Below are 16,178 nucleotides of genomic sequence, written 5' to 3'. Positions count from 1 at the left end.
TGTGCGTGTTGCACATGCGTGCGTGTTGCACGTGCGTGCGTGTGGGTGTGTGCACGTTGGCTTTATTTATTAACTTGTAAATATGTTTTGTAGCATTGTACATTTATTTTCTTTTCCCATGTAATTACAAAATTAATATATATGTAAATATGAAGTTTATACCGGTCCACTCGTCCCCATAATAACAGTTTTAATTTGTTTCTGTCTTTTTTGTACAACGATCGGTTGATATTGCTTTTCCCCTTAAAGCGCTATTTGTAATGTTGGAGAAAACCCCACTGAATAAACACTTACTGTGTGACAAAACAAATTTATCTTTTTACCATTAAATGAATGTAACAATGTTATTGGCTTTACTACAATATCACATTCAACAGGTTTTTACAAGTTAACTTGTACATTAGGCTACAACAAGAATACCTCCACAGATTACTACGATTCTTGTTGATGCAGGATTAACGGAATAACCTAGGAGAGGTTTGTCTGTGATGCCAGGTTCTAAACACCTGCACTCTCAGGTAAGGCTTCAGTACGGTGGCCCTGAAGTGCAAAACACCCCCCCCTAAATGAGTTCATCCCCCAAATCAAATGAGTACTCCCCCCGAACACGAGTCAACTCCCCCCAAATCGGATGACTTGTTGACCTCATTTGGGGGATGCTTTCATCAGAGTATGTCTAATAAAGGGGCTTTCATGTAAGTGGGTGTGATTTGCACTTCAGGGCCACCGTACTTCAGAGACTGTACTGGCTTTCCAATTACCACCTACAGAGGGCAGCTCTTAAAACTTCAGAAATTCATAATTATCGTGAAAACGGAACCCTTTTGACACTAGCCAGACATCGCGTCCGTAATTGATAATACTGGAAATATTGTGCACGAAAGAGTGTACTGCTAACTGTCTGGCCTGCCAACCTGCAGATGGGCCTGTGATTAGCATAGCGTTCAGCTATGGTAGACTGTCCTGTTCCTCCCTCACGGTAGGTGTCAGTAGTGCACGTGAACCCGTCAGTTCAAAAGAAGAAAAAGCCCAAGCTAGGAGAAAAGTCTGACAGCGCAAGCGCTCAGTGGAGCATTGTTACCGATCGTTAGCTAGCTGGTACGCTAACTAGCTAGCTAACTTACTCTGTGAAAATGGCACTAAGCAAAACCTTTGGGCAGAAACCGATAAAATTTCAATTAGAGCAAGATGGAGACTTTTACATGGTTGGATCAGAGGTATGATATACATCTTGAATTAAATATATTTGGCATAAAGAACAGTGTGATAGCTTAGCTTGATAGCACTATTCACAATGCCATCATCTGCTTAACAACAAAGCAAACTGCTAGCTTGTGGTGCTCTCACGTTGTATTTTCAGTATTTAACACGTCTGGTTAAAATTTTGCTTTTGCCACACCAGATAGTTGTGCACACATTATAAGGCCAGCGTAATGCCAACTCAACGTCTTAGCCGACATTGCCTACCTAAGAGTTAATGTGCGGACTTTTTGTTACATTTTCGGCTGAAGTCGTACTGAGGTGTATATCATCGATGCCGTTTGCAAACCTAAGCGCAATTACAGAAGTAACCATCCAGAATGTTCGTTTGTCTGTAGATAATTTGTAGTAGTAGTAGTAGTAGTAGCCAGCTAGTCTAGAAATATAGGCATCAAAGTTATTTAACTTGGTAGCTATGTTAGCAATGATCCTGACTAGCTTTAGTGGCTTGCTTGCTAAAAGTGTAACCCTTTTTATGGATTAGCCATCAGTGATAACATCACTATCAAAACCTAATGACTGCTGATAGAAACAGTAGCTGTTAATTACAATAGGATTGTTGTACGAGTCTCTAGCACGGTTTGCATCAACCCTGTCACCCTCCTCTCCTCTCAGGTTGGCAACTATCTGCGCATGTTCAGGGGCTCTCTTTATAAAAGGTACCCATCGCTATGGAGACGCTTAGCCTCGGTGGAGGAAAGAAAGAAAATTGTTGCGTCGTCACACGGTCAGTAATTCATACTTTAGTAAGAAGTCCCGCTTTTCATGTAAAGTAAGTTTAACAATGACAGGGCATAAGAAAGAACGCAGCGGTTATTATCTTTCATAGTCATCATACTATATCAGTGACAGCAAAGGTGCCTGCTCACACAAGTCAAATATGACCCCGTGTTGCACTGAAGCAATAAACAAAGTAATGAACAGCAAACAACTGAAGTGAAATTATAGTTAGTAGTAATAGTCATACAACTTTCTCACAGTCTTGCTTCAACTGCAGTATTTACTGGTCTTATTATTGTTGTTCTTTAGCCACCAGTGTGACTCTGTTGAAGGCATCAGAATGCGAGGAGATCTTTGAGGGCAACGACGAGAAGTACAAAGCGGTGTCGATCAGCACAGAGCCACCTGCCTACCTCAGGTAAGACACACTTTTCTACCTCAGCTAAGGACTCACCTTTCTACCTCAGGTAGGAGTAAGTAAGTCAGCTTGATTTACAAAAGCACCTATCAAAACAAAAGTTACAATGTGCTGTCCAATGAAAACACACATGTAGAAATATGAAGTACAAGTTTTGAGCTTGTTTCCTGCAGGGAGCAGAAGGCCAAGAGGAGCAGCCAGTGGGTTCCCACGCTGCCCAACAGCTCCCATCACCTGGACGCCGTGCCCTGCTCCACCACCATCAACCGCAACCGCATGGGCCGCGACAAGAAGAGGACCTTCCCTCTCTGGTGAGGACCTGCTCAGCCCGCCAGTGTTGGCTCATCTCTGGGTTAGGGTTAGCTTACAAGATGAAAGAATAACCTTTTATTCATCTTGCAGTAGTGACGCATGCGCTTGAGATGGGAGTTTAACGTTGTAGCGTTGCGTGTCCTCTGTTAAGCGTTGTAGAGTTGCCTGTCCTCAGTTTAACGTTGTAGAGTTGCCTGTCCTCAGTTTTGACGACCACGACCCAGCTGTGATCCACGAGAACGCATCGCAGGCTGAGGTGCTGGTCCCCATCCGGCTAGACATGGAGATCGACGGCCAGAAGCTGCGAGACGCCTTCACCTGGAACATGAACGGTAACCAGAGCAGCAGGAATCCATGTGTCACTCTGAGCTCTGTGTGTGTGTAAGTGTGGAGCGTAACCTGGGGTTGCCTAACCCCATGTGCCCCCCAGAGAAGTTGATGACCCCGGAGATGTTTGCGGAGATCCTGTGTGACGATCTGGATCTGAACCCTCTGACCTTCGTGCCGGCCATCGCCTCGGCCATCCGGCAGCAGATCGAGTCCCATCCCACCGACACCCTGCTGGAGGAACAGGCCGACCAGAGGGTCATCATCAAGGTGAGGGGTGTGGGGGTGTGTGTGTTCAAGCCCTCACCCAGGTGTGTGTTTGTGTGTCTTGGTCAGCAGCTCACCAAGTGTGTATGTTCCCCAGCTGAACATCCATGTGGGGAACATCTCCCTGGTGGACCAGTTTGAGTGGGACATGTCTGAGAGGGAGAACTCCCCAGAGACCTTTGCCCTGAAGCTGTGCTCCGAGCTGGGCCTGGGGGGAGAGTTTGTCACCACCATCGCCTACAGCATCCGGGGTCAGCTCAGCTGGCACCAGCGCACCTACGCCTTCAGGTAGCACACACACACTAGCACACATACACACTAGCACTCGCACACACACACACTAGCAGACTCACACACATATATCCATTTGCACATAGACACATTACCACCAACAGACACGTTCTACCAGTAAAGTAAGCCTCAGGGTGCTCCTACATGTGTTAGCTAGCCAGAGGCCAGAGGCTGTCCACGCTCCACCTGGCCTGTTGTAGAGCTCCACAAGGGGGTGTTGATGTGCCGCTCGTCTGCTCCTGTCAGCCATGCACTTCCTGGTGGCAGCCCTGTGGCGGCCCGGTGCTTAGAGGGTCTGGAGGGCACATAGGGGCAGTGCTGCCTGTGGCTGTCACACACATGCCTCCAGTCCTGTTTATGTCACATGCTCACACACACATTCGTTACATCTGTTATTGACCTCAGACATTTACATTTCATAAATTCAGCAGACAGCATGAAGCGACGTGCAAATAGTGCTGGTGTCTGTCAACACCCTTCTGCTCACACTGTCTAGCGATCCTTCACCAAACAGATATTCATTAAAGTAGTTAGTTGCTTGTTATTGTTACCATCTGGTTCTATGATAACGTCTGCATTCCACCTCCATATCTCTGCACCCCCATACATGGTGTCATCCCACATGCTGCACCCCCTGCATGGTGTCATCCCACATGCTGCACCCCCCTGCATGGTGTCATCCCACATGCTGCACCCCCTGCATGGTGTCATCCCACATGCTGCACCCCATACATGGTGTCATCCCACATGCTGCACCCCCTGCATGGTGTCATCCCACATGCTGCACCCCCTGCATGGTGTCATCCCACATGCTGCACCCCCTGCATGGTGTCATCCCACATGCTGCACCCCATACATGGTGTCATCCCACATGCTGCTGCCCCTGCATGGTGTCATCCCACATGCTGCACCCCCTGCATGGTGTCATCCCACATGCTGCACCCCCTGCATGGTGTCATCCCACATGCTGCACCCCCTGCATGGTGTCATCCCACATGCTGCACCCCCTGCACGGTGTCATCCCACATGCTGCACCCCCTGCATGGTGTCATCCCACATGCTGCACCCCCTGCATGGTGTCATCCCACATGCTGCACCCCCTGCATGGTGTCATCCCACATGCTGCACTCTCCACATGCTTGGTTGGGTTTGACTGATGCGTTACATCCCTCCACCAGTGATGTGCTGAATACCTCTGCTTGTTGTGTGTGTTAACATGTTGTGTGCTAACATGTTGTGTGCTAACATGTTGTGTGCTAACATCATGGCTGATTTGCTAACCTGTTGTTCTACTTTTTTCTCCCCTGCTGTGCTGTCCTGTAGGTCTGACTTCAGGTCATTATGCTTTTGAATTACTTGAATCCCTCTCTACCCCCAAAGCTCTCCTCTGCATCTCACCTCCAGGAAGTACTGCATGTGCCATCCCAGGGACTTAACAACATCAGCCAGTAACAAGTTTACTAGAACCGTTGAACTAGGACTCAGAATATGGTGTAGTAATGATAATGGGCTAAGCGACTTACGGGGGGGGGGGGGGGGGGGGGGGGGGGATATAGGTCTGAGCTCTTGATCTGTAGTCAGATCTCCTGGAGTCTCCTGCATATGAGATCATACTCAGGGAGGGTCCTTCTCCCTGGCCACTGGACTGTTGGTCCAAATGGTCTGATCCTGGGAGATGCTTAATGGGTTGCAGTTTTGACTGAATCCGTTTATTAACAATCTGATGAGAATATGACCATACATAAGGGGTTTGATGTTCATTTGTAAAACTGAAAGCTAATCATTTTTCCAGAGGTGATTTACCTCTATCTGGGAACCAGCCACAGGAGGGAGGGGGGTTGTCATGGTGATTAATAAACAACTTTAGTATCCTGTGCCAGCGGAAGCAGTCTTGACCTGACATCCCCTTCCTGTCCCTGTGATGTCATTTCCTGCAGTGAGAACCCCCTGCCGACGGTGGAGATTGCCATCAGGAACACGGGTGACGCCGACCAGTGGTGCCCCCTGCTGGAGACACTGACAGATGCAGAGATGGAGAAGAAGATCCGGGACCAGGACAGGAACACCAGGTGGGGCTCGCCTGCAGACAACCCTCACAACCATCACAACCATCACCCTCACAACCATCACCCTCACAACCATCACCCTCACAACCATCACCCTATCCAGACACTTACAGATACTGCAGATAATAAGTACAACAGAAACCTTCGATCAGAAGTACAGAGTTCTAACAGTGTTGTGGTGGTCAGAGCCATGAAATGGTCTGTATTTACCAGACACAGTCCAAAATAACTACATCTTAGATACCAGGCAAAGTGTAGAGTAACCGCATCTAAGCTTTCTAAATATACTGTCCGTACTGTATTATCTTGTAAATGCTGATGTAAATGACTGCACTGCACTACAGTACTGTATGTGTTAACCAATCGGACCATGTTTTGATTCCAGGCGCATGAGACGCCTGGCCAACACCGCCCCTGCCTGGTGAAGACGAGCAGCTGCAGTCCTCCAGGACGTTCCTGCACTCTGCTGTGGAAACGGACAGCATCCCCCGGCCTCCCTGCCCCCCCCCCCCTCCCTCTCTACCCTCGCCTCCCTGCCCCCTTCACACCGGATTTGTCAGCCTCATGACCACAGGGAATTCCTTATTTACTGTTAGGGCAATAAATGACAGTGGTTTAGTTAAATACAGTGGCACCTGATCAGGATCAGACAGAACAAAGTGTTTTGGTCACTGAGGCTCCTTGTTGTCAGTGTTGCCTAGGTGACGGAGCTGGAACTTTATACCTGAAGATCATCACTAGATCTCAATTACTAACTGGTCTCCAGAATCTTTATTGCTTAATTAACTCCTGCAATACTGAACATTCAAGTCAAATCTCTTTCTGGTTTTGGTGGAAACTTGTTCTTGTAGTTTTTATGGACAGACAGGCTGGTTTGTGTGTGTGTGTGAGCGTGCGTGTGTGTGTGAGCGTGCGTGTGTGTGGGCAAGACCCCAGAGCGGGGTTGCATAACACACAGGCTCAAGACTGTTTCCTCCAAAGTGTAAACACACTTGAGCTCTGTGCCTGTCTTGCAAGGTCAAAGGTCAACTGTATCGTGCTTGTTTTGTATCGTGCTTGTTCTGAAAACCTGTCAGTGATGGTGAACCCGTTTCTTTTTTTAATAAAACTTGACTAGTGACCATGCGTATGCTTCATCTTTCCTAGGGAGCGTTTGATAGCAGGTCAAAAGTTCACTGGTCCAATTTCCCCCGTATGTATAAATCAGTAGGTTCCGTTATTTTGCCCTCTGCAGTCCTGGCTACCTGCAGTCCTGGCTGCCTGCAGTCCTGGCTGCCTGCAGAGATGTTCTGTCTCTGGGGGCCAGCACCAGCCGAGGTTCCACAGTGATGCACAGCAGGCTACTGGTCTGGGGTGTTCCCCTCTGGCCCCCAGCCCCCCTGGCCCCCAGCCCCACCATGGGACTCTCAGCCCCCCTGGCCCCTCTCCCTCTCAGAGACACGGCTGGTTCTCCTCACCACTAAGTCTCTTCCCCGTGACTGAATCTTTCATACTGAAGTGCTGACTTCATGCTTTCTGAGCTGAACAGACTTTCAGCTTTGATCCTTGTTAAAGCTGATTACAACTCCAGCTCCCACCCACTCACATTCAGACTGTTTTGTTGGATAAGAGTTCCCTGCTAGATGGCATATTTATCTGATCAGAATCTGGAACGTGTTCACACAACTCAGCATGGCCTCCATAGTACCACAAAACCACAGTCGTCGTCGTCGTCGTCGTCGTCGTCATCTGCCGCTTGTCTGGGGATCGGGTCGCGGGGGCAGCGACCTAAGCAGGGAGGCCCAGACTTCCCTCCCCCCGGCCACTTCCGCCAGCTCTTCCTGGGGGACCCCAAGGCGTTCCCAGGCCAGCTGAGAGACATAGTCCCTCCAGCGTGTCCTGGGTCTTCCCCGGGGCCTCTTCCCAGTGGGACGTGCCCGGAACACCTCACCAGGGAGGCGTCCAGGAGGCATCCTAATCAGATGCCCGAGCCACCTCAGCTGGCTCCTCTCGACGCGGAGGAGCAGCGGTTCTACTCTGAGCCCCTCCCGGATGACCGAGCTTCTCACCCTATCTCTAAGGGAGAGCCCGGACACCCTACGGAGAAAGCTCATTTCGGCCGCTTGTATTCGCGATCTCGTTCTTTCGGTCACTACCCATAGTTCGTGACCATAGGTGAGGGTAGGAACGTAGATCGACTGGTAAATAGAGAGCTTCGCCTTTCGACTCAGCTCCTTCTTCACCACGACGGACCGATGCAGAGCCCGCATCACTGCGGACGCCGCACCGATCCGCCTGTCGACCTCGCGCTCCATTCTTCCCTCACTCGTGAACAAGACCCCGAGATACTTGAACTCCTCCGCTTGGTTCAGGATCCAAAACCACAGTCCCTTGGCAAAATGTCACGTTCCACTGACACTGCGAACCGTGTTGTCATCATCCGCTAAATCATTTCCCTCAATGTTTGAAATGGGATTTATTGTGCTATATAAGCACTGCTAATGGATATCCTCAAAATACCAACACATACTTGTAATCTGGTGGAAATAATACTATTAATTCCTAGTCTCAAGGTTGATGTAAGTGTTAAGTTTTCTACTGTCTAACTGAGTTAATATAACTGTGTGATAAGACTGGATGGATGGAGGCTAGATGCTAACAGAATCAGAATGGGATTTAGTCGCCATGAAAGTTTGCACAGACAAGGAATTTGCTTTGGCAGGAAGGTGCATACAATAAACATATAGGAACCTAAAATTTAAATATGTAGACTATACTAAGGGTACATAAACTAGCAGTACTAAGTGGAATTAGAATTAAATAAAATGCACAATAAAATAAAATATAAGTTGCCGTAATTTACAATATAAAAATACAAATATTACAAAAAATACAAATGAACAAGAATCAATTTTGTAATGCAGACACCTCCACCCATCCCAACCCCCAGACACCTTTCCTGCACTGTGTACCCCAGACAACAGCCCCCCCATGTGCGGGTGGTGTCGGTGGGGGCCTGTTACTGAAGACATCAGCACCATCTGGTTTCATGAACTCTGTCGGCTTTGTGTGCCTGGGTGAAGCCAAACCACAGCCATCCAAGAATATAAACACAATCTTCATTCATGGATGACTCAGTGTTTTGGCACGCAGCACAACCTGAAACCACCTGTTTACCGGTCAACCTCGGCAGAATGGGTTTCAGATTGTCCTCTGCTGTCTAATGCAGTTAAGTTGTGTTGGTTCAACTCCCTATACTCTACACTGATGCATCCCAGGAGGAGAACTTTGTAGTTGAGCTGAATCAGTTGAGGACACAGTGGAGCAACATTGAACCAAGCTTGAGTGTTCGGTGAGGCTGGACTGGAACCGCAGGAGATCTGAATCTGAACCACACTTATGGACGTTTCATTTGCATTCCTCTAACAGCTGCCGAGCAGAGGACGCTGTCCCATGTGTCAGCAGCCCTGAGCTAACCCTGAGCTAACCCTGAGCTAACCCTGAGCTAACCCTGAGCTAACCCTGAGGTAACCCTGAGGTAACCCTAACCCTGAGCTAACCCTGAGCTAACCCTGAGCTAACCCTGAGATAACCCTGAGATAACCCTGAGGTAACCCTGAGCTAACCCTGAGATAACCCTGAGCTAACCCTGAGGTAACCCTGAGGTAACCCTGAGGTAACCCTAACCCTGAGCTAACCCTGAGCTAACCCTGAGCTAACCCTGAGCTAACCCTGAGTTAACCCTGAGTTAACCCTGAGTTAACCCTGAGTTAACCCTGAGGTAACCCTGAGCTAACCCTGAGGTAACCCTGAGGTAACCCTGAGTTAACCCTGAGTTAACCCTGACCCTGAGGTAACCCTAACCCTGAACTAACCCTGAGCTAACCCTGAGTTAACCATGAGTTAACCCTGAGTTAACCCTGAGTTAACCCTGAGCTAACCCTGACCCTGAGCTAACCCTGACCCTGAGTTAACCCTGAGTTAACCCTAACCCTGAGCTAACCCTGAGTTAACCCTGAGTTAACCCTAACCCTGAGCTAACCCTGACCCTGAGTTAACCCTGAGTTAACCCTAACCCTGAGCTAACCCTGAGTTAACCCTGAGCTAACCCTGAGCTAACCCTGAGGTAACCCTAACCCTGAGCTAACCCTGAGCTAACCCTGAGGTAACCCTGAGTTAACCCTGAGTTAACCCTGAGTTAACCCTGACCCTGAGCTAACCCTGACCCTGAGTTAACCCTGAGTTAACCCTAACCCTGAGCTAACCCTGAGTTAACCCTGAGTTAACCCTAACCCTGAGCTAACCACCCTGAGCTAAGGCTGAGTTAACCCTGAGCTAACCCTGAGGTAACCCTAACCCTGAGCTAACCCTGAGCTAACCCTGAGTTAACCCTGAGTTAACCCTGAGCTAACCCTGAGTTAACCTTGAGCTAACCCTGACCCTGAGGTAACCCTAACCCTGAGCTAACCCTGAGGTAACCCTGAGCTAACCCTGAGCTAACCCTGAGTTAACCCTAACCCTGAGCTAACCCTAACCCTGAGTTAACCCTGAGTTAACCCTAACCCTGAGCTAACCCTGAGTTAACCCTGAGTTAACCCTAACCCTGAGCTAACCATAACCCTGAGCTAAGGCTGAGTTAACCCTGAGTTAACCCTAACCCTGAGCTAACCATAACCCTGAGCTAACCCTGAGTTAACCCTAACCCTGAGCTAACCCTAACCCTGAGTTAACCCTGAGTTAACCTAACCCTGAGTTAACCATAACCCTGAGCTAACGCTGAGTTAACCCTGAGTTAACCATAACCCTGAGCTAACCCTGAGTTAACCCTGAGTTAACCCTAACCCTGAGCTAACCATAACCCTGAGCTAACCCTGAGTTAACCCTAACCCTGAGTTAACCCTAACCCTGAGCTAACCATAACCCTGAGCTAACGCTGAGTTAACCCTGAGTTAACCATAACCCTGAGCTAACCCTGAGTTAACCCTGAGTTAACCCTAACCCTGAGCTAACCATAACCCTGAGTTAACCCTGAGTTAACCCTAACCCTGAGCTAACCCTGAGTTAACCCTGAGTTAACCCTAACCCTGAGCTAACCATAACCCTGAGCTAAGGCTGAGTTAACCCTGAGTTAACCCTAACCCTGAGCTAACCATAACCCTGAGCTAACCCTGAGTTAACCCTAACCCTGAGCTAACCCTAACCCTGAGTTAACCCTGAGTTAACCTAACCCTGAGTTAACCATAACCCTGAGCTAACGCTGAGTTAACCCTGAGTTAACCATAACCCTGAGCTAACCCTGAGTTAACCCTGAGTTAACCCTAACCCTGAGCTAACCATAACCCTGAGCTAACCCTGAGTTAACCCTAACCCTGAGTTAACCCTAACCCTGAGCTAACCATAACCCTGAGCTAACGCTGAGTTAACCCTGAGTTAACCATAACCCTGAGCTAACCCTGAGTTAACCCTGAGTTAACCCTAACCCTGAGCTAACCATAACCCTGAGCTAACCCTGAGTTAACCCTGAGTTAACCCTAACCCTGAGTTAACCCTAACCCTGAGCTAACCATAACCCTGAGCTAACCCTGTCCCATGTGCCAGCAGACCTGGGTTCTCATAGTGCTGTTAGTGCTGTTGAAGGTTAGTGTTAGTGCTGTTGAAGGTTAGTGTTAGTGCTGTTGAAGGTTAGTGTTAGTGCTGTTGAAGGTTAGTGTTAGTGCTGTTGAAGGTTAGTGTTAGTGCTGTTGAAGGTTAGTGTTAGTGCTGTTGAAGGTTAGTGTTAGTGCTGTTGAAGGTTAGTGTTAGTGCTGTTGAAGGTTAGTGTTAGTGCTGTTGAAGGTTAGTGTTAGTGCTGTTGAAGGTTAGTGTTAGTGCTGTTGAAGGTTAGTGTTAGTGCTGTTGAAGGTTAGTGTTAGTGCTGTTGAAGGTTAGTGTTAGTGCTGTTGAAGGTTAGTGTTAGTGCTGTTGAAGGTTAGTGTCAGTGCTGTTGAAGGTTAGTGTCAGTGCTGTTGAAGGTTAGTGTTAGTGCTGTTGAAGGTTAATGTCAGTGCTGTGCAATGTCAAGAAAAGGCTCAAGACGTACTTATTCCGGGAGTACAACGGCACTTAGGAATGCTTGGCTGGACCTGTTGTTAGTTTCCTCCAGGATCACAATGACTCTTATTGAGTGACTTGTTGCTCTTGTAGGTTAGTTATAACGAAGTAAAGTCTTGTACTTGCTGTGAAATATTTTTACTGTTGATTGTTCTTCTACATGTACAGTCCTGCACTTTTTTGTGGTTCATGTTGTTTTAATTTGTAACTTGTATAACTGCATGCTCTTATGGGTCTTCCCTTTTGGCACTTGTTTAGTTTTTTTCACAATGTATGCTTCATGTTTTGGCAGCTTGCAATGTTTGGGACTACCTCGTTGTTATGATCAGTGACCTATGCTCTTTTGTAAAGCTCTCTCTTGGAAGTCGCTTTGGATAAAAGCGTCTGCTGAATGCGTAAATGTAAATGCTGTTGAAGGCTAGGTTTGTGGAAGGATTTCAACACCAAAGTGTTAAGTAGCGCACTTGCACAGGAGACCTATTGAAAACCTCCCTTAAATCTAAAATGTTCCTCCAAAGGAGACATACAAGACAAAACAAAGTCAAAGGTTAGGGTTAGCCTACAACCACTCGGCACCACACTGGTCCAGTCCACAGAAGAGGACAGACTGCAGGGTTAGTACTACCCAGAGCCATAGAAAAAGAGAGTTGCGACACTTCCATAGACTCCCATTGTTATCGAGGAATGCGGAAGTTAAGCGTGTCTCATGCAACCTATAGTTCCAAACATTGTATTTTCCACCGTTGAACCCCATTCATTTTCAGTGTCTACGAAGTTAGCTGGTAAATTGATGAAAATCATGCATTTTTTCATATTTCAACCACCACATATCAATTGTTATGAGTAGTATTTCATATGGCCAACTTAAGATAAACATTTTCGTAAGATTATAGCTTGTTAGATTCTAAATGCAGTTAGAGCTGTTAGAGCCATATATGGCTTATGGGGTCCGAAGCAAGTGAGCTGGTAAATTGATGAAAATCCTGAATTTTTTCATATTTCAACCACCACATATCAATTGTTATTAGTAGTATTTCATATAGCCAGCTGTAGAGAAAATGTATTGTAAGATTATGGCTTGTTAGATTATAGCTTGTTAGATTCTAAATGCAGTTTGCGCTAGCTAGACTATAGTAGAGCTATGCAACACTTTTACTGTAGCTAGCTAAAGAGCATGTGTATCAACCAGAAGTTCGTTGGTTTATAGTCTGTCAAATTAGTTCTAGTTATTGGTGTTCTTTGGCATACACAGTTTACAGAATCTGCTCTTATTAGCCTATAGTACATCTGATTATATCTAGCAACAATGAATTGCAGATTAAAGCCTTGGGTCCCCTATCGTCCAGCAACGCTCGGCAGGAATTTCAGGTCCACTCAATAGCTATAGTAGCTAGTTAGTTAGCTCAACTAGATGCATCTACTACTGCGGTCTAAGTTTTGTGAAAAGCAGACATTAAGATCACCTGCTCACTACAAACAAAAGGAGTGGAAGAACACTGGACATATTGTACAATAAAATGTTTTATTGAATTGCAGTTGGTTGCCTTGTATATTCTGTTCAATTTTTTTCTATTGAACAGTTGCCGGTGATCATGGTTAGATTCAACTTGCATCAAGTAAAAACGTGTTGTTAATGTAGTAAATTGTAAGTGGGCTGATGAAGAAAAAAAAAGTTGAACAAATCCCATTTACTTCAACAGTCGAAGGTTAAACGTTAAGTGGAACAATATACTAGGCTAGCATAGCCATTTCCAGCTCTGCTTCACAATATTGCGTTATGCATTATAAGTTAATGTTATACATACATGTTAATAAAGTAGCATACATACATGATACAAAACACCAGTAACCAATTGATATTGTGTTAATATACCGAAAATATCCGTGAATCGAGATGGTGCTGCTGTCGGTCCCGCCGAAAACCATTCAAACACGTTGACAGCAGTGGGTTTTCATTTAACTACAGCGAGCTACCGGAACCACGTGACAAAAAACTCTAGCTTTTTTCCTGCGTTTCACTGGCAGTGAGTGTTCACAATGTTTTAATTCACTCCATTTTTCACCAAAAACGTCAGCGAGGACTGCCTAATGTAGATAAGAGTCAGCTGAAGATAGCCAGAATATCGGATTTCTTCAACTGAGCCTGTTTCATTCGTAATTTGCCTGAGAAAGCGACTTAAAAGTAAAGTTAAACTTAAAGTAAACCTGTTACTGTATATTGTTAGTATTATTATTATTATAGTTCCGTTGCTGTATATTGTTACTGTTATAGTTTTTATTACTAGTTGGAGACAACGGGGGACTGGCTGTTTTCATCCTTATTCGTATAAGTATAACCTACTTTAGAGTTCTTTCCCCTGGAACAGATTTCATGTTCCAACTGAGGGGGGCTGTCGTTGTTTTGGTGTGTGGGGCTGCATCAAATACCCTTTTTGCTCTGTTAAATTGCTGCACTAGTCCACACTTGACCGGTGGGGATCTCATTCTATTTTGACTGTAACTGTTAGCTGCTCCTGGCATTCTCTAATCCCTGCTCTCCTCTCTGTCCCCCCCCCCACACATTCCCTGTGGTGTGGGGGGTTTGAGCTGTCAGGACCTGCTTGGTCGTCGGTCTGCCAACGCTGAACCAGGTCGTCACCCGGAATCCAGTCTCCATGACGGCCAACAGCGAGTTTCCCGGTCCCATCCAACGTCTATAAAGCCGAACAATGGATTTTGGTGTTTCAAAACCCATTGACACTGTATGACTATGTTTAGCTTGTGTTCTGCTCCTCTCTCTTACCAACCGTCTCTGGAGGAGGGGATCCCTCTCTGAATTGCTCCTCCCAAGGTTTCTTCCATTTTTTTCTCCCGGTGGGAGTTTTTCTGGGAGTTTTTCCTTGTCTTCCTTGAGGGTTTAGGTTGGTTGAGGGGCAGTTCTATGGGCGCATGTGAAGCCCTCTGTGACATGCTTGCGTGTAAAAAGGGCTATACAAATAAATTTGATTTGATTTGATTTGATTTGACTTCCGTTGGCCAGCTCCATTGAAAACCATTCAAAAAAGTTGACAGCAGTGGGGCTTTTTGGAACTACAGCGAGCTACATGAACCACGTGATCACGTGTCGGCGAGATCAAAGCGTGTCGCAACTCTCTTTTTCTATGGCTCTGGTACTACCGCACCATACTACTCATTAGTGATGGGAAGTTCGGTTCTTTTTACTGATTCGGTTCTTTGAATCTCGTTCAGTAAAATGAACGAATCTTTTTTCGAGTCATTTGTTCATTTCAGGGAGGGGGGGGGGGGGGGGGGGTTGGGGGCTATACGTCCACTGCAAAGGACGTATAGCCCCTATACGTCCACTGTAGGTTAGTGCATGACATGTGCACCAGCAAATACTATTTCAAAATAAATTCCTGCATTAAAATAATGTATCATGAGTTTGTATGATTTGGTCATGTATTATCACACTAGCATTTAATTATCACGTCAAACAATTACACTGCACTAAACTGTAAGTGTAAATGTAAAGTGAAAATAACAAAACCAGTCAGTATGATGACTTGAGCGAATATCATTCATTCACGTCTTACTAAAACAGCGGCCACGCGAAAGGGAATAAGGAAACAGTTTCCTCTACTAAAAAATACAATGCGGGTCACGTGAAAAAAGGATCCAAAGACTCGTAGAAAGACCGAGTCGGGGAAGGAACTAATCATTCGTTTCCTCTAGCTACAGAGCCTATGCAGGTCACGTGAAAAATGATCCAAAGACTCGTAGAAAGACCGAGTCGGGAAAGGAACGAATCGTTCGTTTCCTCTTGCTACAGCCTGTACAGGTCACGTGAAAAATGATCCAAAGACTCGTAGAAAGACCGAGTCGGGAAAGGAACGAATCGTTCGTTTCCTCTAGCTACAGAGCCTATGCAGGTCACGTGAAAAATGATCCAAAGACTCGTAGAAAGACCGAGTCGGGAAATGAACGAATCACTCGTTGAGAGGACTCGTTACTCCCGAGTCCTTATAAGGATTCGTTCAAAATGAACGAATCGTTCACGAACGACACATCACTACTACTCATCATCATGGGAACCTTTCATGGGAAGCAACAGTCAAGGAGGAGCAAGCGAAAGTTTGACCCACGAGGACAGGATGTACAGTCACATCTGTCACCTAGAGGTCAGAAGGAAATTATTACAAAACAGAAATATGAAATATGTTTTATTGGTATCAAAGAATACAGAGTGTATATTAATGATTTACACAGTAAATATATATTCAGGTAAAAAAAAGTCCAGATGGATACTTTACATTGAGATATACACGCATGGATAAAATACCAGTGTCTGGTGACGAACATCTCCAGCAACAGTCCTACAGCCTAAACTACCAGTGCTAATTAGGCCTCTTCCACCTCAACTTAATGAAGTTATCTGTCACAGTTCACTGTACAAACCAGGTACCAGCGGC

General features: G+C 46.4%; 1 protein-coding gene across 2 annotated transcripts; it reads left to right on the top strand.

Annotated features, from left to right (window-relative positions):
- Positions 1-1,018: 1,018 nt before the first annotated feature.
- On the top strand, positions 1,019-6,781 carry smarcb1b (SWI/SNF related, matrix associated, actin dependent regulator of chromatin, subfamily b, member 1b). Of its 2 annotated transcripts, XM_047051035.1 has the most exons (10): positions 1,020-1,217; positions 1,876-1,987; positions 2,290-2,398; positions 2,572-2,709; positions 2,915-3,042; positions 3,141-3,307; positions 3,402-3,592; positions 4,919-4,930; positions 5,533-5,664; positions 6,047-6,781. In XM_047051035.1, the coding sequence occupies exons 1-10, from the start codon at positions 1,134-1,136 to the stop codon at positions 6,084-6,086; spliced, it is 1,113 nt and encodes a 370-aa protein (XP_046906991.1). In that variant the 5' UTR covers positions 1,020-1,133; the 3' UTR covers positions 6,087-6,781. The 2 variants fall into 2 exon arrangements, with proteins under 2 accessions (XP_046906992.1, XP_046906991.1); XM_047051036.1 differs by lacking the exon at positions 4,919-4,930 and having other exon boundaries at positions 1,019-1,217.
- Positions 6,782-16,178: the final 9,397 nt, after the last annotated feature.

This window comes from Hypomesus transpacificus, unplaced genomic scaffold (genome assembly GCF_021917145.1).
Source record: "Hypomesus transpacificus isolate Combined female unplaced genomic scaffold, fHypTra1 scaffold_133, whole genome shotgun sequence".
In the NCBI taxonomy this organism is placed as follows: Eukaryota; Metazoa; Chordata; class Actinopteri; order Osmeriformes; family Osmeridae; genus Hypomesus; species Hypomesus transpacificus.
This window is presented reverse-complemented; position numbering and strand designations above follow the sequence as displayed.

What these genes read in the sequence shown, in the direction of transcription:
- smarcb1b (XM_047051035.1), top strand. Translation starts at nt 1,134, where the DNA reads ATGGCACTAAGCAAAACCTTTGGGCAGAAACCGATAAAATTTCAATTA. An exon ending in TTTACATGGTTGGATCAGAG is followed by an intron (nt 1,218 to 1,875) that starts GTATGATATACA and finishes CTCTCCTCTCAG; the next exon opens with GTTGGCAACTATCTGCGCAT. An exon ending in GAGCCACCTGCCTACCTCAG is followed by an intron (nt 2,399 to 2,571) that starts GTAAGACACACT and finishes TGTTTCCTGCAG; the next exon opens with GGAGCAGAAGGCCAAGAGGA.